This window comes from Lycium barbarum, chromosome 9 (assembly GCF_019175385.1).
Source record: "Lycium barbarum isolate Lr01 chromosome 9, ASM1917538v2, whole genome shotgun sequence".
Taxonomy (NCBI): Eukaryota; Viridiplantae; Streptophyta; class Magnoliopsida; order Solanales; family Solanaceae; genus Lycium; species Lycium barbarum.
The window spans coordinates 17,630,203-17,657,258 of record NC_083345.1 but is presented as its reverse complement, the minus strand read 5'-3'; the positions used below and the strand labels follow the sequence as shown (position 1 = coordinate 17,657,258).

The 27,056-nt window shown below is 32.8% G+C and overlaps 4 protein-coding genes and 1 long non-coding RNA gene across 5 annotated transcripts; 3 read left to right on the top strand and 2 right to left on the bottom strand.

Moving 5' to 3' along the window:
• The first annotated feature begins 2,049 nt into the window (after window positions 1–2,049).
• Window positions 2,050–2,796, top strand: LOC132610432 (nuclear transcription factor Y subunit B-5-like). Its single transcript, XM_060324727.1, has one exon. It carries the CDS (start codon window positions 2,127–2,129, stop codon window positions 2,565–2,567), a length of 441 nt encoding a protein of 146 aa, XP_060180710.1. The 5' UTR covers window positions 2,050–2,126; the 3' UTR covers window positions 2,568–2,796.
• A 4,492-nt stretch (window positions 2,797–7,288) lies between these two features.
• On the top strand, window positions 7,289–7,615 carry LOC132611712 (nuclear transcription factor Y subunit B-5-like). Its single transcript, XM_060326096.1, has one exon. It carries the CDS (start codon window positions 7,289–7,291, stop codon window positions 7,613–7,615), a length of 327 nt encoding a protein of 108 aa, XP_060182079.1.
• A 780-nt stretch (window positions 7,616–8,395) lies between these two features.
• Window positions 8,396–11,104, bottom strand: LOC132610998 (uncharacterized). Its single transcript, XR_009571402.1, has 2 exons — window positions 10,747–11,104; window positions 8,396–8,778 (listed from the first exon to the last, which is right to left on the bottom strand). It is a non-coding gene; the product is annotated as an uncharacterized LOC132610998 (long non-coding RNA).
• A 975-nt stretch (window positions 11,105–12,079) lies between these two features.
• Window positions 12,080–12,961, top strand: LOC132610996 (nuclear transcription factor Y subunit B-5-like). Its single transcript, XM_060325404.1, has one exon. The coding sequence runs from the start codon at window positions 12,266–12,268 to the stop codon at window positions 12,704–12,706; it is 441 nt and encodes a 146-aa protein (XP_060181387.1). The 5' UTR covers window positions 12,080–12,265; the 3' UTR covers window positions 12,707–12,961.
• A 5,202-nt stretch (window positions 12,962–18,163) lies between these two features.
• LOC132610997 (potassium transporter 5-like) lies at window positions 18,164–22,974 on the bottom strand. The gene is made up of 8 exons (XM_060325405.1): window positions 22,540–22,974; window positions 22,067–22,292; window positions 21,293–21,541; window positions 20,666–20,719; window positions 20,175–20,435; window positions 19,880–20,047; window positions 19,539–19,793; window positions 18,164–19,443 (listed from the first exon to the last, which is right to left on the bottom strand). The coding sequence occupies exons 1-8, from the start codon at window positions 22,666–22,668 to the stop codon at window positions 18,518–18,520; spliced, it is 2,268 nt and encodes a 755-aa protein (XP_060181388.1). The 5' UTR covers window positions 22,669–22,974; the 3' UTR covers window positions 18,164–18,517.
• Between the last annotated feature and the right edge of the window lie 4,082 nt (window positions 22,975–27,056).

Genomic DNA, 27,056 nt, shown 5'->3' with positions numbered 1-27,056 from the left:
AGGGTGGTAACCGGTTTGGTCTTACCGGTTTTAACCGGTAACCGGACCGGTTAAACCGGAACCGGAACCGGTAGAACCGGTTAACCGGTTCCGGTTAACCGTTTAATGGTTTACCGGTCCGGTTCCAATATTTTGGAAATCGGAACCGGTTAAACCGGTAAAACCGGAACCGGTTAAACCGGTAAAAAAAATTTAAAAAAAAAAAAAAAACTAAAGTATATAAGTAAGTATATATATAGTATATATATTAAGTTATACACATATATAAGTATATATAGTATATAAATATATATAGTATATATATTAAGTATATTAAGTATATATAGTAGATATGTATATACAACAACAACAACAACAACAACCCAGTGAAATCCCACATCGTAGGGTCTGGGGAGGGTAGAGTGTACGCAGACCTGACTCCTACCAAGGTAGGACGGCTGTTTCCGAAAGACCCCCGGCTCAACGTATTATACACAAGGTAGATATGTATATATAGTATATATATTATGTTATACATATATATAAGTATATATAGTATATAGTACATATATATAAGTATGTATAGTACATATATATAGTATATATATTAAGTTATACATATATATGAGTATATAGAGTATATAGTACATATATATTAATATATAGTAGATATGTATATATAGTATATATATTAAGTTATACATATATATAGTATATATATTAAGTTATACATATATATGAGTATATAGAGTATATAGTACATATATATTAATATATAGTAGATATGTATATATAGTATATATATTAAGTTATACATATATATGTATACGAAAAACATTATTCTGTATTGCTGACTTGCTGTTAGGCTGTTAGTCAGTAAATATTTAAACTTTAATTATAAAGTTGTATAACATATGAAAATATAGCTACAATATACAAATAAATACTATAATATATATATATATATAATACAAAAAACAAAAAAAAAATAGATTTTAATCACTCCAAACCGGACCGGTTCCGGTTTGAGGTTTAAAACCGGTAAACCGGAACCGGTTAGGCGGTTCCGGTTTTGGAACCGGAACCGGCCGGTTTCCTAACCGGTTCCATAACCGGTTCCGGTTCCAACCGGTTAACACCTTTAGTTGGCTAGCAAAACCAAAAATACATCTGTTAAAGTAAAAGAAACAGGACCTAATTAATAAACCACACTATTGACTAAATTCTAGGCTTCTAGCAGCTTTCCGGTAACACCCAATTTGGAAACAAGTCATTTTCACAACGACGGGTACAGTTTGATTCCTTACCCGTAATTAACTTAATTCTGGACCAATAATTAGTGTCCTATTTTCATTAATTTATACAACCTTGCCTGCCACATACACGGGGGCAAATCCATTCATAAAAAATGGGTCACGTGAACACATAGTCACCGAAATAAACTCGATATATTATGTATATAATCTTTAAGATATATCTAATATTAAATGAAGGAACACAGTGTCAAACTGGACTGAATGTAGCACTGGTTAAGTGCTACCTTTAATGCCTCAAAGTTGTGAGACCGACCCCTACTAAATGAAAAAAAAAAAAAAAATCTAAGGTGAACTCATCCTCTTGAACTCATCCATCAACTTCCACTAATTTATATTGTTTACCTGCTGAAATAAATCAATGGATTAACACTATCTATTGCAAAGACCTATTCTAATTAGTAGGTGACCATCCAACAATCTATTCAACTTCCAACTAGTGGATAGGATTAAACATTAACACGTTGGAAGGTAGAGGGGAGGGGACCATTTGATTTTGATTCTTAATTGATTACAGCAAAGTGCTTTTAATAAAGGCTAATGATATATACTCCTATAACAAAATATGACCTAACTTTATGCCACCTATACAAATTTGTCTGTCATCTGTCTCCACATCAGTATTGGATAGTTTTATATATTTTAGAATCTTTAACTATATCACACTACATTATAAATTTTTAATTATAAGTTAGCATAATACAGACGAACTTGTGCATATAATAAAAAGGCTAATACAACGAACTTGTGCATATAATAAAGAGACAAATAATAAGCAGAGTGAAAAGCAAACGTGTCTGTGTTTGAGGGGATCGAGTTTCTAGGTTTCCCAAAATGGTTGATAACATCAACAATAAATTAGGGTCAATTAACTCAACTGAGGAAGGAGGGATTAAGGAGCAAGATAGGTTATTGCCAATAGCTAATGTGGGGAGACTTATGAAGCAAATTCTTCCTCAAAACGCCAAGATTTCCAAAGAGGGAAAAGAAACAATGCAAGAATGTGTATGTCAGTTCATTAGCTTTGTTACTGGAGAAGCATCGGATAGATGTCACAAGGAGAAGCGCAAGACATTGAATGGAAATGATATTTGTTGGGCTATGGGAAGTTTTGGATTTGATGATTATGTTGTGCCTTTAAAGATATATTTGCATAGGTTTAGAGAATTAGAAGCAGAAAAAGCTAATCAAAAGAAGGCTACTGTTGGCAAGAACATTGAAGAAAGTCAGAACAATGAACATCGAAATTTCCAGGGAAGTTTTTATGGTCCTTAAGATTTGTCAAATGACAATAATTTTCTAGCTCGGAACTTGATTAAGCTTGGATTTTCTCAACTCCTAATCTTTATTCTTAGAAAAAGTTTTTACTTGTAATAAGAATTATTCTAGATTTATAGTATGTAAAAATATTCTCTGTTAGTGATTATTGTATTTTTATGGTTGTGGATATTGTTTTGAACAAGTAATAACCTTCTGATTCATGTACGTTGGTTTCACACTTGGCTAGTTGGTCATGGTTCTTGATTGAGCTAGGAATACACTTTTTTTTCTTTTTCTTTTTTACATTCAATCTCCGATTGGGTACTTGCATTGATTACAAAAAATTACAAAAGGAGGATATTACCATGTCTCAGAATACAAGCACACCCAAGCATACCCTTTAACTTTCGTTTTTAGACCATTGTATGAAGCAATTACTTCAAGCTCAGTCCAAGACTCATGGAGGTAAGCACTTTACTTGCCATGTCATCTTCATTTAGTACAGCTATCTATCTATTGTGCCTTGTCTAATTACATTCAACTTGACCAGATGCTACATGATTTAAGTGGGATATTTTAAATTTTTGTATTGGAATTTGCTTTATGTTTTATTGGCGACTAACATTTTGATTGATATGATAAAAATCTAATTTAGATGTGACTATGTGAAATATCATCTTGTACAAAACATTAATGTTGAACAAATTGATCATAAATTATGATTTATTATCTTTTTGCCTTAAAACGAACGAGTGAATCCCTCAATTTAGGGGCTTGAGATCCCTCAACCTACTCTTTCATTTCTTCTTAAGTTTTTGGTTGTGTCTAATTGATTGGATGCCTGACATCAATAATCTTTTCGGGGAACTAATTCTGCGATGATAAGCATTAAAGCATGATTAGTTCCAAAATTCTTACTGCTTATTTATTTTTATTGGCCTAATCTTTTTTTATGGCTAAGCACTTGTTTTTTTTGTTAAAAGAAAATACTGTATAGCAATAAGATATAAAGCCATGATATCTTTCTACTTCGATATCATGTTGGATAGTGTGATTATTTCATTGAAAAGCTTAAACCATACTAATTAATTGTGTCCCAATATCAATTTCTCCGCAAAATTCTATTTACTGAAATACTTTTAGTTCTTTAATCTTAAAATCAAGTATGTAATCACTCTGGCGATTGTTAACTCTCTCCTGAAGTTCCTACATCTTGTGTGAGTTACACTTGGTGTTTCTTCAAAGGATGTTCATTGTATCAAGTTTAGATTTTTGCCAGAATTTCTTCTCCTTCTCCTCTTTCATCTTTCTTTATCATCTTCCTACGTGCTTTAGAAAGTTGAATACCTATTACTTATTTGTGGTTATTTTTTATTATTTTGGTTGAAGAAATATGAAAAATATCATTGTTGGATTTTATTGAGCTGGATTATTGAACAAAACAAAGTGGATCTATTGATTTTTGACGGTATGAGTTGAACTTAATAATTGGAAATTGTTGGGGCTGGTATTAGAAGGATGGATATCACAGTTGGACTCATTTAGAGTTGAACCAGATCAATTCTAAAGAAAATAACATGTTGGTGAATTTTTACAACAAGTTATAGTGATCGTTAGGATTTTGACCACAACTACCGACGAATTGATAGAATTTCAGCCATAAATGTTGAAAAGTTCATGGCGATTCATTTATATTTGACCAAAAATTTTAACGATCACCATAACTTGTTGTTAAGACAAATTTTACCTAATATACGGCCAAAATTTTGCTCCAAGTGTGACTAAAAGGTTATTGTGACACATTTTTCTTTTACGAGGTCAAAATCTGAAGGTAATATTGGAAGACACTTTTTGTGCAAATCACCCGACTTGAGAGCCAAATCCATCACTTAAACCTTGATCTAAGCTTAGATCTCTTTACAATTTCTTGAACTAGGGACATAAGGGGGAAAAAAGGATAACCCGATGTAGAAAGCATTCCGTAATTATACGGATCCGGAAATGGGTCAAACCTCAAGGTAAGTAAATAGAATCAAAACAAAGAGTAAAAGGTATGGAGGATCACGGCGAAAACATAAGCCCTTTTTATCATTATTTAGCTAGAGAAAGGATTCATGAAAGAGCAAATAGTGGACATAGTTTTGAAAGGAGAAATTAAACTAATCCCATGAGGTACTGCCCATTGTGTTGGAAGGAACAAAATAAAAGCATAAATAAGGCTAATAAGCAACTTCATAAAAAATAGTTTGATTTTGAATCTGGAAAATAGATCAGGTTACTTGCTCCAACGGGTAAAAGCTAAGCGATCTGATAGTGCAAAATCGTCAATGTATATAAGTTACATATATAACGGTCTCTCTTTCCTGTAAGCAATGGTGGTTGGTGATTGCATTCTTGGGCTAGAACTAGATTCATAATAGGAGACAAGGAATTAGAACGAAGGCTAATATATATGCAGGCAGATACCTTATTACTTCTGAAAGGGACCAAAAGGATACAAAGATATAACTAATAATAGGTGATTTCAACAATTAATTAAGCCACTTGGAAGCTCCTATAATAATATATTACTCATGTTATTCAAGTGACCTGCCGAAACAAAGCAAAAAATACATTTCCATATCCTCGTATGTAGTGTCCCCGGGTTTTGGACTGGACAATATTATCGACAATTTTGAACTTCATTATTGACAACGTTAAATTAAATGATTTTTGCAAAAGACAGGATTAACATTATCTCCTACAAGGACCTACTAGGTAGTAGCTAGGTCATCCAACAACAGGATTCATATATATGTTTAAACGGATCTTTTTATGTGTTGTCTGGTAGTAAACTTTATGGTACAAGCACAGGTGCATTATATATATAGTTAGTCCACAAATTTCTAACATTTCAAGCATAGTTTAAGACATATGGTTACTAAAGCTTGTACGAAGTTTAAACACTAACAAGTAAGAAGGGAGAGGGGAGGGGACCGTTTGATCCATAATTGAGTTAATTCTCTAAAGCGTCATTCATGTTTTGATAATTGCCTCCTAATATCACTTTTATTTCTTTTATTACTAGAATATCACTCAACTATCACAACTTTCCTCAAAAAATACTAAACATTACAAAACCTTTCTTCTCTCCTAGTTGGCATGCCATGTCACATTAATTTTTATTTTTTTTAATAATAAATTTATGGATTAATTTCAAAGACCTCTCTCCAAGTTTGTCTTGATAACACTTAGTTCCCTTGTGGTTTGGGATGTTTACACTAACCTCCCTTATTTCGATTTTTTTAACCAAACTTGTTTAAATAATAAAAAATCTACATATTCCAAATTTACCCTTTTATAACTTCATTATGGGAACAATATTTCATAACGTTCTCTCCCCTAAAATTGTTGGGTATTATATTAATAGTAAGGCTAAAAATTTAAAACTATCTTATATCTAAATAAGAAATCCTAAATTCTAGTGTTAATGTAATATCACTATGACAAATCCTAAATTCTAGGTTTAAGGTAATATTTCTCTTTGTTCTTAAAATCATGTTATTAATAACAATATTTAGGCTAAAATGAGCACACCTCGCTTTTACTATTTAGAGGGTGAGATGAATAATCCATTTTTTAAATTCTTATAGCTGTATAACTGCAACATGTTTTAAACTAATTTTTTTGATAGAAGGGGCATAATTACATCTAAAAAAAGGGTTGGAAACTATATATACAACGTGAGACTTTAAAAATAATCAATGAAGCAATATGAAGCCCAAGCTTTTTGAATCAATTTTCATATCACAGTTGTTGAATTTCATATTTTAGTGTTTGAGATTAAAATTTTCAAGCACAACAAAAAAATTCCAGCATTTTACTTATAAAATTAGATAGTTATAAATTAGGAAAAATCTTACAATCAATGAGAAGCTATTGTATATTAGGAACATAAATAATTTTTAGTACGTATTTAAAATTAGTTTGGTTATAAAAGAATTAAAATAAGGGAGGCTAGTGTAAAGGGAACTAAGTGTTATAAAGACAAACTTGGAGGGAGGTCTTTGAAAGTATTTCATAAGTTTATTATTAAAAAATAAAATTTTAATGTGGCATGGCATGCCAATGAGGAGAGAAGGAGGTTATGTAATGTTTAGTATTTTTTGAGGAAAATGATGATAACTGAGTGATATTCTAGTCCTAAAAAAACAAAGGTGATGTTAGGAGACAATTGTCAAAACATGGATGACTTTTTAGGGAATTAACTCTCCATAATTCATAAAGCAAGTGCTTTTATATAAAGGCTATCAATATAATGTTGCTAAATTTCTTTCAAAAGAACCCTCTTTTAGCATCCTTTTTAATTATATAAGTAATTCCTATAACAAAACATGACCTAACTTTATTCTACCTATACAAATTTGCATGTCATTCTGTATCCGCACTAATACTGGATACTTCTATATATCATAAAATCTTTGACGATTTTATGCTATATTATAAATTTTTAACCAAGTTAGCGTAATATAGACGAACTTGTACTTACAATAAAGAGGCAAATAATAGCAGAACGAAAGGCAAACGTGTCTGTGTTCGAGACGGACGAGTATTAAGGTTTCCCAAAATGGTTGATAAAATCGACATCTTAGATAGAGAGGGCCCTAATTCAAGTGAAGAAGGAGGGATTAAGGTGTAAGATAGCCTGTTGCCAATAGCTAATGTGGGACGACTTATGAAGCAAATTCTCCCTCAAAATGCCAAGATTTCAAAAGAAGCAAAAGAAACAATGCAAATGTGTATCTGAGTTCATTAGCTTTGTTACCAGAGAGGCATCGGATAAGTGTCACAAGGAGAAGCGCAAGACATTGAATGGAGATGATATTTGTTGGCCTATGGGAAGTTTAGGATTTGATGATTATGTTGTGCCTTTGAAGAGGTATTTGCATAGGTTTAGAGAATTAGAAGGAGAAAAAGCTAAACAAAATAAGGCTGCTGCAGGCAACAACATTGAAGAAAAGGAGAGAGATGAACCACAAAGGAATTCCATAGTTTTTCTCCCTGGAAGATTTTTTGGTCCTTAAGATATGTCAAAAATACACAATAATCTTGTTTATTACACGTTGTTTCCTTGAGTCAGGAGTAATAATTTAGGTTTGTGCAATATGGAACAATACCTGTTTCAATTAATAACTTGTTTATTATACGTTTTTTCCTTGAGTCAGGAGTAATACTTTAGAAGACAATGTATGGTTATTCGGTTGGCTAGCAAAATCAAAAATACACCTGTTAAAGTAAAAGAAACACGACCTAGAGCCCGTTTGGATGGGCTTAAAAAAAGTGACTTTTATGTATGAAGTGCTTTTAGAACTTTTAAGTGCTGAAAGTTATTTTTATAAATAAGCAGTTGAGTGTTTGGATAAAAGTACTTATGCTGAAAATAAGTTGTTGATGTGTTTGGTAAATAAGTCCTGTTAAGCACTTATTTTATGTCAAAGTGACTGAAATGCCCTTAAAGCTGTTAACACCATAATAAGTTGATTTAAAAGATGTTCATTTATAAATTCTTGTGAAGGCAATTCTGTAGAACTAATTATAAAAAATGTTCATTTATAAAAATGTCCTCGTGTATAGTCTTTAAAAAATTTATAGCAGTGTATTTTTTTTTAAAAAAACTATTAGTGAATTTAACACGTTATAAATGGCAACCATCATTAATCTGCAAAATTTTCAACAAATGACTAAGGTTGTCATACTATTTAACCATATTACTCTACTATTGACTAAAGCCTATGCACAACATAACTAGCATCTAATAAAGCACGGGTGTCAAAGATGGAGAATTTGACACAAAATAAAAGTGCTAATACAACCGAAAACACTACACTATAAATACAAGAAGTGGAAAATATTCATATAATACAAGCATCAAGCATTACAAATGTCACTAGCAATCATATCACGAAACCCCATCCAATAGACATCATTTTGTTCTCCTACATCTTCGACATCTACATTGTTAGCTCTTGAAGTTGTGCCAATATCATTAGAATCAACCAATGGAATATAGCTCTCATTCTCGGCTGTTTGGAATGCATCATCCACATTGCATTTCTTTCTAATATAATTGTGAATGGCCATAGTAGCAAGCACGATGTCCCTTTGTGTGTCAATGTGATAGTATGGCATGTCTCTCAAAATAGACCATCTTGCTTTCCAAACGCCAAATGTGCGCTCTACTACATTTCTACAAGAAGAATGTAAATGGAAATGACTCAAATTAGTAAAGAATGAAAGTTTTTACAACAACCCAATTTCAAGATTTTTTAGAAACTCCATCATTTCAATGCACTCATATCTATCTTCGGAAAATCACATTGCAAATCTCAAATTACTATTCCATCAAAGAAAAACAACCACAGCAATACATAAAGTTTCCACATTCATTAAAGCCAACACAACAACAATAACCATAAGGTCTAAGGATACAACCACAACGTCAACACAACATTAACAATACATAAAGTTTACACGTACAACAAAAACAATAAAAACATTTAACCATAGCAACGCAATCAGTCCATTTTCTCAAAATAAACGTTCATGAACTCTGCAACATCAAAAGAAGAAGTGGAAGCCGCAGCCGCAGCCGCAGCAGCAGCCAGAAGCTTCAGAAGAGGCTAGAACCAGCAAGTTTTGACATGAGGAATCATTTAAATAAGAGACAAGGGAAACACAGTGATCATCACAAGTGCATTTGTAATATCGAAATTCTGACATGTTTTATAATTTTAAGTCCACCTCAGAAAGAAGATAACAATAAGTTTCAGCAGTCAAGTTCCAAACTCAGAAATAAAAATAAAACACATCACCATAATTGAAAGACCTTAAGCTAATAGCAACTACAACATCTAAAGTGCTCAGCATGGTGGGTTGACACAAGACTGAAAAACGGATGGTGACATCTTAAAATCTGCCAGCTATTAGTTTTTGGTCCATTCATTTCTGGAACCACTCCAGTTGAACCTGCATACGATGGAAGAAATGCAGCAATACCTTCATCACTAACATGCAAAGTGTATATTAGATTGGAACTTGCACAACAAGGAAACCACAAAATGATGGTGCCAACAGAATTTAGTTTATCATTATTAAATGCCTCAATCAGAAAAAATTACATAAAAGCTCTCCTATGTTGGAAACAAAACACAGTTGCTGTCTACTGGTGCATTATGAAAATATAGGCAGCAACTCTTCAAGTAATCCATTGCAATAACAGATTGGATATAACATGATCATAATGACATTTTACTTGGAATAGTCATCATCATGCTGATTATTTAAGGCATAAAGAGTCATCTGTCAAGGAGTCAATTCACCAGCTATAAGCATAATAGCGGAATGAAAATTACTAGTTCACTCATGGTATATGCTACTGAAAAAAGGGAGCAAATAAACCGCAAAGTGGCATATAGAATCAAAATGGGAACAAATAACATTCAATATCACTTACAATATTAAGTGGTAATTATTCTACTTTAGTTGGAGGATATGACATTCAGTATGATATGGAGGCATAATATGGTCAACTTAACAATTAAGTCTAGGGACCACTCACTTGCACCTCTATCCACTGAAAAATGATAAGTGTCTCTCCCTTTAAATCATCATTGATCACAAGAAAGTCTAAAAGCAATTGCTTAAAACATAGGATAATGATGAGTGCTAATTTCATTTCGCAGGGGATGTCAGAACAAAAAACTAACTAGGTTGATGTCCGACTCCTAAATCTTCTGACGTCTTTCCTAAACCTTGATAATTGGTCACTATTTAGATGATGTCTAGTAGCTCCAGGTTTTATTAATAGCCAAGATTATAAGTTTTATTAACAAGTCTATCTCCTCAAAATGCACAAGCAGATTAACTCTACCAATCATAATAATTCAAAAAGGAGTAATCTTGATTTAAAAAAAAATAAAAAAAATATCAGAAGCAGATTCAGCTCCACCAATCATAATAATCCAAAAAAGGAGCAATCTTTATCCAAAAAAAAAAAAAAATCATCCGGCTATCTCTCTCCCTAAAACTGCTCAAAAACTCAGCAACATTAGGAAAAGTTAATTAGAGTATCAAATAATAGAAGTTCCATACAGATTTGACGAGACCCATCAATCAAGAACTAACAAAAACCAAAAAGGGTGCTAAAAAAACTTACTCAAATAGTCACCAAGATTGAAAATCTGTTTAGCAATCCAAGCAAAGTAATCAGATGAAGCTTTTTTAGGAACAGAGATCGTGGATGATGATGATGCGTTGTTGTAGATGATGATGAACAGAGATGTGGAGGCTGCGTTGTTGATGAAAAAATGAGGGTGAATTTTAGGGCTTTAGCTGTGAGGGCATTTTGGGAATTAAAATAAAATATAAGGGATATAAAAATAATTTTCATGGTCAACGAAACTGGCTTTAAGCCATCCAAAAAAAAAATTAGGATTTCCAACTTTTCATTTTTGGGTGACTTTAAGAACTTTCTGACTTAAATTTGGCATTTTAAGTTGATACCCAAACACCACAATAAGCTAAAAAGGGCTTATAAGTTGGTTTGACCAACTTATAAGCCCATCCAAACGGGCTCCTAATATTAAACTACACTACTGACTATGAGCCCGTTTGGATTGGCTTATAGCTTAAAGCTGTTTGCAGCTTATAAGCTGAAAAAAATAAGTTGGGGTAGTCCAACTTATTTTTTTTAGCTTATAAGCTGTTTTCAGTTTATAAGCTGCTTTAGATAAACTAAGTCAAATGGGTCCAATTATTTTTTTGAGCTTATTTTAAGCATAAAATGACTTTAAGCTGACCAGCCAAACACTCAAAAAAGCTGAAAACAGCTTATAAACTAACTTATAAGTCAATCCAAACGGGCTCTATATATAATTCTAGGCTGTGCTTTCCAGTATCATCCAATTTGGAAACAAGTCATTTTCACAACGACGGGTACAGTTTGATTCCTTACCTGTAATTAACTTATTCTGGACCAATAATTGGTGTCCTATTTTCATTAATTTATACAACCTTGCCTGCCACATACATTAACTTTATCGTACGTTTCCACTAATTTATATTGTTTACCTTCTGAAATAAATCAAGATTAATATCCTCGTATGTAGTATCCCAGAGTTTGTGGAGGGGAAAGTGACAAATTCGCACTTAATTTAACAACGTTAAAAAATATTCGCAAAAGACTGGATTAACACTATCTATGCAAAGACCTATACTAATTAGTGGGTCACCATCCAACAATCTTAGGGTTTAACTTTCAACTAGTGTTTTTTCTCTATTCAACTTTCAACTAGTGTTTTTTCTCTATTCAAATTTCAACTAGTGGATAGGATTAAACATTAACAAGTAGGAAGGGAGAGGGAAGGGGAGGGGACCATTTGATTTTGATTCATAATTGATTAAAGCAAAGTGCTTTTAATAAAGGCTAATACTATGTACTCCTATAACAAACCTAACTTTGTATCACCTATACAAATTTATCTGTCATTCTCTCTCTGCATAATACTTTTATATATCGTAGAATTTTCAGCAATACCTTGTTATATTATAAATTTTTAATCACAAGTTAGCGTAAAATAGACGAACTTGTGCTTATAATAAAGAGACAAATAATACGCAGAGTGAAAAGCAAACGTGTCTGTGTTTGAGGGGATTGAATCCTAGGGTTTCCCAAAATGGTTGATAACATCAACAGTATATTAGGTTCAATGAACTCAAGTGAAGAAGGAGGGATTAAGGAGCAAGATAGGTTATTGCCAATAGCTAATGTGGGCAGACTTATGAAGCAAATTCTTCCTCAAAACGCCAAGATTTCGAAAGAGGGAAAAGAAACAATGCAAGAATGTGTATCTGAGTTCATTAGCTTTGTAACTGGAGAAGCATCGGATAAGTGCCAAAAGGAGAAGCGCAAGACATTGAATGGAGATGATATTTGTTGGGCTATGGGAAGTTTAGGATTTGATGATTATGTTGTGCCTTTGAAGAGGTATTTGCATAGGTATAGAGAATTAGAAGGAGAAAAGGTTAATCAAAATAAGGCTACTGTTGGCCAGAACATAGAAGAAAGGCAGAACTATGAACATCGAAATTTCCAGGGAAGTTTTTATGGTCCTTAAGATTTATCCAATGACAATAACTTTCTAGCTTGGTACTTGATTAAGCTTGGATCTTGATTAAGCTTGGATTTTCTCAACTCCTTATTTTTATTCTTAGAAAGTTTTTATTCTAGTTGTGAAAATATTCTCTGTTAGTGATTATGGTATCATCTAATTTTTATGGCTGTGGAATATTGTTTTGAACAAGTAATAACCTTCTGTCTGATTCATGGACGTTGGTTTCACACTTGGCTAGTTGGTCATGTTTCTTGATCGAGCTAGGAATGCAATTTTTTTATTATTATTATTTAACATTCAATCTCCGATTGGGTACTCGCATTGATTACTAAAAATTACAAAAGGAGGATATGACCATGTCTCAGAATACAAGTACATCCTTTAACTTTCGTTTAGACCATTGTATCAAGTAATTACTTCAAGCTCAGTCCAAGACTCATGGAGGTAAGCACAAATTCCTTTAGCTGCCATGTCATCTTCATTTAGTACAGCTATCTATCTATTGAGACTTGTCTAATTACATTCAACTTGAACAGACGCTACATGATTTAAGTAGGATATTTTAATTTTTGTATTGGATGTTGATTTATGTTTATTATTGGTGACTAACAATATTGTCTTGATCAATCGATATGATAAAATTCCAACATAGATGTGATTATGTGAACTACCATCCTGTACAAAACGTTAATGTTGAACAAATTTATAGTAAATTATGATTTATAATCTTTTTTCTTTTGAGTGAACGACTGAATCCCTCAATTTAGGGGGCTTCCGATCCCTCATCCTACTCTTTTATTTCTTCTTAAATTTTCGGTTCATCAATAATCTTTTGGGGGAACTAATTCTACGATGATAAGCATTAAAGCCTGATTAGTTCCAAAATTCTTGCTGCTTATTTATTTTTATTGGCCTAATCTTTTTTATGGCCAAGCACTTGTGAGTGTGTGTGTGTATATATATATATATATTTTTTTTTTTATTATTATTTTTTTTTTTTAAATTATGTATAGCAATGAGATATAAAACCATGATACCTGGTGTACTTTGATATCATGTTTAATAGTGTGATTATTTCATTGAAAAGCTTAAACCATACTAATTAATTGTGTCCCAATATTGATTTCTCCACAAAACTCTATTTACTGAAATACTTTCAGTTCTTTCACCTTAAAATCAAGTATGTAGCCACCCTGGTGATTGTTAACTCTCTCCTGAAGCTCCTAGTTCTTGTGCGATTTATGCTTGGTGTCCTTTCAGAGGATGTTCATTTCATTTTTGTCCCTATTAACAGAATTTTATCAATTGTAGATTTTCGCCAAAATTCTCCTCCTCCTCCTCATTCCTCTTTCTTTATCATCTTTATCTATGCTTTAGAAAATTGAATACCTATTACTTATTTGTGGTTACTTTTTATTGTTTTGGTTGAAAAAATATGAAAAATATTAATGTTGGATTTTATTAAGCTTGATTATTGAAGAAAACAAAGTGGGTCTATTGATTTTTGAAGGTTTGAGTTGAATTAATAATTGAAAATTGTTGGGACTAGTATTAGCAGGATGGGCTCATTTAGAGTTGATTTGGATCAATTCTGAAGAAAAAACGTGTTATGAATTTTTACACAACAAGTTACAGTGATGGTCAAGGTTTTGAAATTAAATCCTGACGGATCGCCAGAATTTCAGCCACAAATTAACACCAAAAAGCTCATTGCGATTCGTTTGGATTTGGCGAAAATTTCTAACAATCACCCTAACTTGTTGTTAAGATAAGTTTTGCCTAAATTACATAAAAAATCTTAGCAAACCGCCAAAATTTGCTCTGGTTATGACAAAAAGATTATTTTGACACATTTTTCTTTTACGAGATCAAAATCTAAAAGTAGTATTGAAATATCCTTTTTGTGCAAATCATGACCCGACTTGCGAGCCAAATCCATCACTTCAGCCTAGATTTAGGATTGGATCTGTTTACAATTTCTTGAATTAGGGACATAAGGAAAAAAAAAAAAGAAAAAAAAAAGACAACCCAATATAGAAAGCATTATGTGTTTAGACAGATCCGGAAAAGGGCTGAACCTCAAGGAAAGTAAACAAAATCAAAACAAAGAGTAAAAGGTACGGAGGATACGTCATGGCAAAAACATAAACCCTTTTCTCATTATTTAGCTAACTCGTGAAAGAGCAAATAAAGGACATAGTTTTGAAAGGAGAAAATTAATCCCCTGAGGTACTGCCCATTGTGCTGGAAGGAACAAAATAAAAGCATAAATCAGGTTAATAAGCTACTTCATAAAAAATATTATTATTTGATTTTAAATCTAAAATATAAATCAGGTTAATTTTGAGTTCGGGGGTGCTGGACCCAGGAATTTTGAGTTCGGGGGTGCTCTATTAACTACTTATATCTGTTTCCTTTATATTTTCTATACAATTATACACTCCGTGATTAAGTTTAATGGGTGCCGGAGCACCCAAACTTTACAAATGGGTCCGCCCCTGGTTATATGTTCAACGGTCTCTCTTTCCAGCAAGCAAGGATGGTTGGCGATTGCATTGTTGGGCTAGATTCATAATAGGAGACAAGGAATTAGAATGATGGCTAATATATATGCTGTTATTCGCCCGTGTTCAGAACTGTAGGAAAGCAGAACCAGAAACTGGAACCAGTAAGGAAAAGAAAAACGAAAACAGAAACTGTGTGAAACAATTAAGAAATATCCGAGACCACAGAATTCACTGTGTGTCCATAAGGAATTTAACCCCCTCACTGTACCCGAGGTTACGGATTATTTCCTCCCAGGATAAAACGGATATACCTGTCGCAGGAGTGGCGATACCTCAAACGCCTACGACTTCGACGAACTCAAATTTGGCAACGAAACACACTAAGACTCGATAGTTTTTTTTTTCTGGAAAAAGAATGCAGAATTTGCAATGCAAGGAAAATTTTTCAGTAGTCGAAAATTGAGGCATTGCCTCAGTTTATATAGCATCGAACATGCCTGTTCAAAATAGGCTTGGTGGCTGTTCGGAGAGGCCATGCCTTTTCCGAAAAAAATAAGAACGTTGGGAAGTTTTAATTTTATTCCGCCAAAATTTAATTAATTACTAATTAATATTTTACTGCGGAAATAAACAAAATAATTTCAGAAAATGAAGATTGAATTTAAATAAATTTGGTCCAAAAAGATTATCAATCAATCAGATCATTTAACCGAATCTGAAGCCGAGCGACGACGACAACGCGAGGGGAGCCCCTCTTCTCAACCCTTTAAGAGCTAGAAGAAGTGTTTTCTAATATAAGCACATGACTTTCCCTTTCTACCACCAATGTGATACAAAGCTCCTTTTCAAAGGAACTTTGCTTTGAACTTCATTTTCCTTCCATTATCTTTTTCCCTCCATTTCTCATTCACACCAACTTAGCTAGCTTTAACCTATGCAGATATGTACCTTATTACTTCTGCAAGGGACCAAAAAGATAAAAAGGTCTGACTAATATAGGTGATTTCAACAATTAATAAAGCAACTTGGAGGCTCCTATAATACTAATATATATTCATGTTATTCATGTGACCTCACCTGCCGAAACAAAGCAAAAAATCCATTTCCATATCCTAGTATGTAGTGTCCCCGGGTTTGGGGAATGGACAATATTATCGACAATTTTGCACTTCATTCATTGACAATGTTAAATTAAACGATTTTTGCAGAAGACTGGATTAACATTATCTACTATTAGGACCTACTAGGTAGTAGCTAGGTCATCCAACAACAGGACTCATACATATGTTCAAACGGATCTTTTTAGGTGTTGTCTGGTGGTACACTTTATGGGACAAGCACAGGTGCGTTTTATATACTAATCCACGAATTTCAACATTTCAAGCATAGTTTAAGACATATGGTTACTAAAGCTTGTACGAAGATTAAACATTAACCAAGTAGGAAGGGAGAGGAGAGGGGACGTTTTGATCCATAATTCACTAAAGCAAGTACTTTTAAATAAAGGCTACCGATATAACGTTGCTAAATTTCTTTCAAAAGAACCCTCTTTTAGCATACTTAATTTGTTAATTATGTAAGTACTCCCTATAATAAAATATGACCTAACTTTGTACCACCTATACAAATTTGTCCGTCATTCTGTCTCCACACTAATAGTGGATACTTTTATATATCGTAAAATCTTTAACGATATCACGCTATATTATAAACTTTTAACCAAATTAGCGCAATACAGACGAACTTGTGCTTACAATAACGAGGCAAATAATAAGCAGAACGAAAGGCAAACGTGTCTATGTTTGAGAGGATCGAGTTTTTAGGTTTCCCAAAGTGATTGATAGCATCAACATATTAGATATAGAGGGCCCCAAGTCAAGCGAAGAAGGAGGGATTAAGGAGTAAGATAGGTTGTTGCCAATAGCTAATGTGGGGCGAATTATGAAGCAAATTCTCCCTCAAAACGCCAAGATTTCAAAAGAAGCCAAAGAAACAATGCAAGAATGTGTATCTTGAGTTCATTAGCTTTGTTACCGGAGAGGCATCGGATAAGTGTCACAGGGAGAAACGCAAGACATTGAATGGAGATGATATTTGTTGGGCTATGGGAAGTTTAGGATTTGATGATTATGTTGAGCCTTTGAAGAGGTATTTGCATAGGTTTAGAGAATTAGAGGGAGAAAAAACTAATCAAAATAAGGCTGCTGCTGGCAACAACATTGAAGAAAAGGAGAGAGATGAACCACAAAGGAATTCCATAGTTTTTCTCCCTGGAAGATTTTTTGGTCCTTAAGATATGTCAAAAATACACAATAATCTTCTAGCTTGGTACTTAATTGATACGTATGCTCGATTTTCAAATTCTTTTTACTATTGTTTTAATTTTAAGAAAATAATAGTAGTGGTTTTCTTACAAGTAAAGTATTTGGAAATTAATCTCTGTATTGGTGATCATTGTATCTTCTAAACAACTTCTTAGGTTGGTGCAATACGATCTTGAACAATTAACCTTCTTATTCTGTATGCTGGTTTCACATTTGGCTAGATTGTCTAGGTTTTTAATTCAGGGCTATGTGCCTATGTGCTGCACAAAATGAAATAATGAGGATGAAGCTGATAACTGACTTCAAGTCTTGGAGGTAAGCACAACTCTCTCAATTCCCTTGCCATTTCTTCTTCATTAAAACTTGATGAATTCACGCAGCTACATGGTTTTAGTGGATACTTTTCATTGGATTTTGTCTCGGGGTTAATTAATTACACTAAAGTTCATTCAATAGTAAACTCATCAAATTTATTTTCTAACCCTTAAATCACTCAACTTTCACTTAATTTCCTAAAATATCATTTTTGCCAAAACCCGGTGAAGCTAAATAGTTTTTACCCAGATCCGGAACTCAATCTTTTGTTGAAGAAATAATCTATCATACTAAAAGTGGCAAATGTTTTAGACATAGACAATACAAAGTAAAACAACAACATACATAGTATTTAAGACAGACAATAGTCATAATACAAAGTAAAATATGTTGGTTCTCCAGCGGTAAAATAATACACACAATATATATATATACTAATTCTCTCTCTACATTGTTACGCTCTCTCAAATTATACTAAAATTTAAACACACACACAAAAAAAAAAAAAGATTAAAACAAAAAAACAAGAAATTTTGTAGTCCAAGACCTTTGGACGGATGGAGATTGAGGGTAGCACATATGCTGGATGCTTCGCCGTTATCTCCTTAATTCAACTAAATTTGAACTAATAAAACTAATTAACTTCTTAATTTCAAAGTCAGAGCATGCTAAAGCTCATATATCATTCCAACTTTCAACATACGTTTGTGAGGTATGTCAAAAACTTTGCTACTTTGCCTCAAATTCCTCTTCAAGAAATTGAAAGCACAATCAATCACAAATCTCTTTGCAATATTAGACCCATTGCTTGCAATCACATCTTGTTCCCCAACAAAATGAACAACCCCAAGACTATAAGCTCTATCCACCACTTCTATATCTCTCTCCATAGCATCCTCTTGTATGTCACAATCATTTTCCAATTCCATATTGCTCTGTTCTGATGATACTCTGTTACTCTTTGCTGCATTAATCGAAAAGATACAATCATCCCGTATAAAAGTTTTCAGTCTTTCCACCAATAATCTCTCGAAGGGCTCTTCCTCGTTGCGCACATCATTGTATCCGTATCTCACCACACATCGAAACACGTAGAGATCACAAGGCTTCACCTTCCGGAAAAGGAACCTTTCTTCTACCGGAACTTTGCTTATTGGAATTGATTTAACCGAAACAAACACGAGGACAGAGTGTAATGCGGGCACATTCTCCACGTAATGCTTGAAGATTGGTGGAATTCCATGAACAAGTTCAGAGTAGAAAATTGCAAGTCCAGGTAATCGATGGTAATTTGTTTTGTCCACTGTTTCTTTAACTTTTAAGGGAGAGATCTTGTGTTCTAGCTCGAAGTGGTACTTCTTTCGGTACACATAGTTCCATACGTACATGATAAACATTAGGAACATTGCGAACGCCAGTGGAAGGTAACCCCCTTGAGTGAACTTGTACAGGACTGAGCTTAGCAATAAAAGCTCAAACAAACCAATGATTAGAACATAGACGATTACAAAAAGAATGTGAGTTTTCCATATCATGATCATAACTAGAACGAGGAAGCATGATGTTAGTGTCATCACAAATACCACCGCTATTCCTGCAAGCAAATAGTTTTGTTACGTGTTAGACATCTGCTTCACATTATCACTAAGAAGAATTTAAGTCATATATACGCATGTAAGAAATCCTTACCATAAGCATTGCTAAGCTTTTCAGTAGTCCTGAATGCAAGAGTGACAATAACACAAGCCAACATGAGAAGGTTATTGATTTCAGGAATGTAAATTTGTCCATGATGTTTTTTAGATGTATGCACAATTTTAACACGAGGAAAGCATCCTAATGCCAGGGATTGCTGGATTATAGCAAACGTCCCAGAAATTAAGGCTTGACTTGCAATAATGGCCGCTAACACTGCCACTGCAAATACTGGCCAATATAAACTATCTGCACTTGTAAAACAGAAAAAAGAACATGAGAATCTAAACTGGCATTGCATAGAAATTAAACTCAGGAATAAATGTTATACTTACGAGGTAAGGACTTGTAGAAAGTATCAGAAACATCATAACTGTGCTTCCTTAAAAAGGCAGCCTGACCTAGATATGCTAATATGAGAGCCGGATATGTCACACAGCACATACTTATCTGTATAGATCGAACACTAAAATGACCAACATCTGCAAATAGTGCTTCACCTCCTGCAATAGCTCATTAATCAATCTTTGACACCTAGTAAAAAAAACTATTGGAGCAGAAAATTGCTTAATTTTCTGTTCCTTTTTCTCTTTTCAGTACTGTTAAAGGTTGTTGCAAAGAAATGAATACCGGTTATGCACATAACGACCCCGCCAAGAGAAATCCAAGCGTTCTTTTTGTTTCTCTTGAAGTAGTCTATGATGTATTTAGGATTAAGTGCCCTGATAACAGTTGGATCGTACTTCGCGAAGTTGTAGATGCCAATACCAGCAATGAAAAGGAACCACACACAAAGTACAGGTGCAAAAGTGTAGCCAACCTTTTCAGTTCCAAATCTTTGAAACATGAACAAAAATATCAAAATGGCTACTGCTATCCAAACAAGTCTTCCTGCATCCAATGATAACAATGATTATTTCAATTTGTTTTTCATTATTCAAACTATTATTTTGATTGCTTTCTAGAAAGGAAAAAAAAAAGTTGTTCTATTTAAAAATTATCTCTTGATCATTGTACAAAGTAAACAGAAATTCACGAGTATCATTTTAGGCATGTTACTTTAAGTGGAAAAGCAACGGGAAATTTTATGAAAAAAAAACAAAAAGGATGCAATAAGCTACCTTCAGTCAGGACCGAGGGAGCTGCTTCTTTGAGTCCTCCAACAGCAGACAAAACTGACCAAATTACATGAAAAATTCACATTAGTATTATAAACTCATATAATTAGCATCAAAACTGACCATTTTTTATCTGTTACTAAAATGATTTGTGTACTTCCTTTTCCTTCTAAAATAATGACCAAGTTCATAATATGACATTTAAAGCATCTTACTTTTAGGGTGAATCAGACATTATTTTCTCATGTAGGTAGTGTTTGAAAATAATTTAGTTAAAAGAAAATGTTTAACGGAAAAAGTGCTACTAGTACTATTTATAAAAAACGCTGGACATGAAAAGTGTCCAAACAGTATAACCTCTCTGTTTATGTTCCTCTTATCTAAGTCTCATGCCATAAAACTGACCAAAAGAAATAGTATATATGATTGAAAATAGATAGTCACAATTTTGACAAAAAAATGTTCACCAATTCTAGGAATAGGAGCTTGCTAGCACAATTTTCTGTGTGGTGTTTAAACGTATCCTATATATTAAGGCTTCATGTATTTGTTGGGTTGGTGTAAACATCGGATACAGATAAATTTTTACGATATGTTAATAACCTGATTGGGCAAATATGTTTTACGTGCCTGAAATGCAAGGAGTGAGGACGCCATCCCCAATAACCATGGAAGTACCAAGCATTGTGGCAAATAGCATGAAGAACTTTACAAAATTGCTGCTTTCCAGCTTTGACTTAAGCTTTGAAGCTCGACGTGTGCGTCTATCTGGCAAATCAAGTTTAAAAGTCGACACATCTTTGTCTTCTGGTTGTTGACTTGGAATTAATCCCACCTTAGAATATCGACATATCAATGAATATAAAGCAAATGTACCTCCTGCAATAAAAAGTATAATTTATTTTTCTTATAAATTAATCATGAAAGTTTGTGGTAAAAGGAGAAAATGAAAAAAAAACGTCCCTTATTTTTGGTAGTAGGTTCAAAGTAGTTCCTTAAATATTACTTGGGCAGTTTTGGTTCTTTAAGTTTGCCAAGAATGAGCACTTTTGGTCCCGTAAGATATTTACCAAATTGTGATTATTAAATCTAACAGAAATTGTGAAAATAGAAATTATTTAATGAGAACTCATATTTGAAAGTATAGTTTTTGCAATTTATGTTATTTTTTATTTACTTAAAATGCAACTTTTTGAGGTGCAAGTTTCATTATCTTTTGTGTCTACTGCAGTTAAATTTAACAATCAGAATTTGGTAAATAACAGATAAAAGGTGCTCAATTTTGACAAACTTAAAGGACTAAAATTGCTCATGTGATACTTAAGAGATTACTTTGAATTTACGACCAAAGACGAGGGACATTTTTTGTCATTTTCTCTAAAAGAAGAGGTGAAATTAAGTTACCATCTCCGTTGTCATTAGCTTGGAGAACAATGAAGACATACTTGATGACAGGAATCAAGGTGATTGTGTACAAGATAAGAGAGAGTGCACCAAGTATATCTTCGTCGTATTTTACACCATTAGGGAAAATGGATGAAAACACGTACAATGGTGACGTTCCAATATCTCCATACACTACCCCTATGCTTTGAAACGCCAAATTCAGTATCACTGACCATTCTAACGCCTGATTAAAAAAAAAAAATCTAAGCTATATATATATATATATATATCACGTCAAATATCAAAACGACATGAAATTCCACCACCAAAAGTTGCGGTGTGCCTCCTTAATAAATAAGAAATCTCGAGTACTAGCCGAAAAATGGAGTCATTTGATAGGAAGTTTTTTATCCTCCCATTATGGAACTTTCCAGCACTAGTGTGAAACAAAACAAAAACATAAAATTCTCATATTTTGGCTAAGTTATGACCTTTTTGGCCTCGGGGACCTTGCTGGATTCCAAGTCTAAGGAGTCATATCGTTTTAACGTCTCGCAAGAAAGTTTCTTTCCTTTGAGCTGTTGCTGATGAATATCTTGATTTTGCTCATTGCCTGACATATCCTTAATGATTGGAGTCTTTTAAGTTCCCCCTTCTCTAGGAGAAAAATAAGATACAAACTGAGTAATTAATCAAAAGTGGGGAATTCCTCCAATATTTTACTCAGGAAGGAACAGATAGATATTGATTAAAAAGAAGAAGATGGAAAATGTTAGAGGGAGACATTGAAATAATAACAAAGGAATAATTGAACATATAGAGTACTAACTCACAATTCACTCAATTTTACGTTACTGTTTCCCAAAACTACAATCTTTAATTATCAAACTTAGGAGAAAATTCCAGAGTTCACAGAAATGAGGGAATTAAGGTTTCTATTTGTATGGAAGAAAACCGTGTTCTGCTTTAGTCTCACACGTAAATGGTTACTTAGATATTAGCAACAAACATGCCAACAGACTGCCGCATCTCACGCTTCTATGTATATCTTGATGATCCATTTAGTTAAATTTAGAAATAATTTATTTCTATTAAGGGAATATAATTGAATTCTTTTTTGCATATAGTAAAGATATGTAGTTTTATGTGGAAAAACTTACACAATACTAGTACAAATACAACTATTTACAGAACCTACAACAATTTTTTTTAATTTACAGAATCTACAAACTATACCATATAAATGATAAAAGCAAAAAATCAATAGATATGGTCAATTTAGTATAAATATGGTAACAAATTTATACATGTTATTTTTTTCCTTTATTTGTCCCTACAAATTCTCCTTTCCTACCTATCATTAATAATATGATGAAGGCAATAATATTAAGTATTCAATTTAGTACCATATTTACACAAGTTATATTTTTTCCTTAATTTGTCCCAACCATCTCCTTTCCTACCTGTCATTAATAGTATCATGAAATATTCAATTTAGTATAAATATGGTAACAAATTTATACTGGTAATATTTTTTCCTTAATTTGTCCCTACAAATTCTCCTTTCCTACCTATCATTAATAATATAATTAATAATATGATGAAGACAATTATATTAACTATACACATACCATATATACTAAACATAATATACTATATACTATATTAAAAATAATATACTATATACTATACATATGCATATATGTGCATCGATATACTATATTAATATAAGTTAAGCAAAGTGCATTGATAGACGATATAAGCTAAGTTAAGCATATAAGTGCATCGATATACTACATATTTTATGAAATACATTAATATAAATATACATCTATATTGATATTTTAGGAATGTAAGAAGTTGAATTTATGTAATTAAAAAGTTCAAATTTTGAATAAGTTGTATTTGTATAATTTTTTTAAAATAGTTGTAATCTTTTTAATTATCATTTTAAAAGGTTGTATCTAAGTGACTTTCCCTTACTTATAATGGATGTATACATGGGCCCAGGGTGGGTGTTCTGGCAATTGAGTTTGGATTTTGGCGGATTCAAGAAATTAAAACTTTTTTTTTTTGCACGGATTGCCCTTCTTTTGTGGTGGTCTTTAATATTTGCCCCTCAAATTGGTGGTTCCCTTATCCTAATACCCCGAGGTTCTAGGTTCGAACTCCAGTTCAGTAAAAAAAGAAGGAATTTCGCAAGATAGAGGTTTGGATTCGCAGGCAGAGTTCTGAAGGCAAAATTTTGCCTTGAGGTAGAGTTTGAAACTCTGCCTGAAGCATAAGGTAGAGTTTTGCACACAAAACTCTGTCTTGCGGATTTTGTTTAATTTTATACTAAGCGAGAGTTCGAATCCGAAACCAAGGAATTTTTAGCGAAGGCCAAATATTAAAGATCACCCCCAGCGAAGTGCAATCCTGCAAATTGCCCAAATTAAAATCCAAATTCAATCTCAATAAGTTCGGATTAGATCTGTTTTCTTAAATTTGATTTCGAATTAATCGATTTTGATATTTTAGATTTTCGATTTTGAGCTTATAAGTTGAGTTTCTTCTTCTTACAATAATAAACATTGTAATATTATATTCATGTCATATTATCTTTTATAATTTCTCATTCCCACCACAATCATCCAAATAAATTGTTCAGTCAAGCAATGAAAAGATTATCAAGGAAATTTGCAAACAAAGTAAAATTTGGTCTAGATAGATCAACTACTAATAGTTCATATTCATCAAGTCAATCACTACTGAATCCTTATAAACTTTATGTGACTTGAACATCAATTAATAATATGCTTCCTTAATTAAGGATATAGTGCCACTACTCTCGAATGACAATGAAGAATACGGTCACAATGAATGCATGTCAGCTTGCACTATTCATTAGCCTAACAAAGATGATTTAGTTGGATATTGGACTTAGTATTAGGTAATTAGCTTATGTCTAATCGGTAGGTTTAAATATAAGGTATAAAAATTTTGAATTTTTGGATATCCAAAAGTTCGAAATCCAAATATTAAGTTCAATTCAGAATCCAATCTGTAATCAGAAAATTGAAACCAAAAATCCAAAATATTCGAATTGCGATTTGGATTTTGGTTTTGCCCAAATTATGCCCAGCCCTAGGCATGAACTGAGATTTAACATAATTCTTTATTGTGTCCGTTAATCATTTCTACGAGCAATTATGTTGAAAGTGTCCACCCTACACATGCATATAACTTCATAATAGTTTTTGACACGTTGTACGTGTATTTCAAGCTATTTAGTACGAAAATTTTGAAACTATATTATATAGTACTAGAAAAGGCATGTATAATGAGCTACACGAAATCTGAGGAGAGAAAAAGCAAGCTCAAATTAATGAATGGTGAGCATATTTGATTGATATTTATTGTCATTGTAAAGCATAATTTAGAAAACACTGCTATTGAATAAAGCTGAAAAAAATACATTTTATTTCGTTATTGGTTATTTCTGTATGAGTACTTCATTGAAAATTTAAAACACTACCAAATCAGAGGAAATTGTCTCTGGATTCTACATTCAGTCTCACTCTTAAATATTAAGTAAACATCATAAAATTCTGAGATTAGCCATCTAAAATGGAGGAGGAGAAATTAATCATATTACTCGTATTTACCATAACTTACATCATTACACGGCCATCTTATCTAACCGATATCAAGAAATTATTGAAAAACAATAAAATCGTTTATTGGCCAATAAATTCATTATAAACCAAGTCCAATGATTTCTATTGCACGAAGTAAATATTATAATACATATTATCACATAAGCATCTAAATAGTAAGTGTTCAACAAAAATGAAGGCTGAACTGATTTAACATGACAATAATAGATCATCTGTCCAGATGAGGCTAAGCAAAATAAGGTATTGAGCAAAATAATTAAGCCAAATGAGAAGATTAATGGTTTAATAGATGCAGCCTTCTCGGTTACTTTCTTAGAGGAAGTCGAAGAAGTGGATTGCTTCGACTTCGGCGACGGATTTTTTTTTTTTTTTTTTTTTTTGGACTATAAGCATGATCAAAAAATTTCCTGATCATAACTTTCTTGTAAGGCGAACCTAAATTGTATATACTTAATAAGTATTAAAAGGAAAAGTAACTCTAACAAAATGAATAGACTACGATAGCGCAACTCTCTCACATTTCTTGGCAGTTTTTCCGGTCTTCTTTCAAGCAAATAAATTGACTTGTCTTCATATTCCGTTCTTCTATATCTAAAAGAAACAACGGAGAAGGGCCAAATATACCCCTGTACTATCGAAAAAGGGCCAAATATACCCCTCGTTATACTTTAAGTTTAAATATACCCCTGCCGTTATATTTTGAGTTCAAATATACCCCTGTCATTATATTTTGGGTCCAAATATACCCCTCATTTTAACGGCGGGACACGTGTCATAATTCTATTGGCCTATTTTAAATTATTTCCTAATTAATTAAAATTCAACTCATAACCCGATATTCAATTAAAAAATCTATACCCATACCCGGTATCCAATAAAAATGGAAGTTTTGCTCCCTCCTCCTCCTTTTTCTCTTTTCCAAGTGATCCATAGTTTTACCACAACGAATGGACCAAAATTAAATTGATAATTTGCACAGACCAATACTTAAAACGAGGATTTTATCTTATTCATTCTTATTTTTGTCTTAGTATTCAAGTTATATAGTGACCACAGATCCAAAAACTTGTTAATCTATTGGAAAATGTATTGCAGCAAAGAATCAATTGAAGATTGAAAGGTCTTATACGATCTTCAATCCCTCATCGTAAATATAATGAATGATTCTATAGATAAATTGTCTCAGTTAGCTCTGGATTTGTTCAACAACAAGGAATATGCGAAGAAGGAGGAGGGAAGCTTCCATTTTAATTGGATACCGGAAGGGTTTTTTCAATTGGATATCGGGTCATGGGTTGAATTTTAATTAATTAGGAATAATGTAAAATAGGCCAATGGATTTATGACAC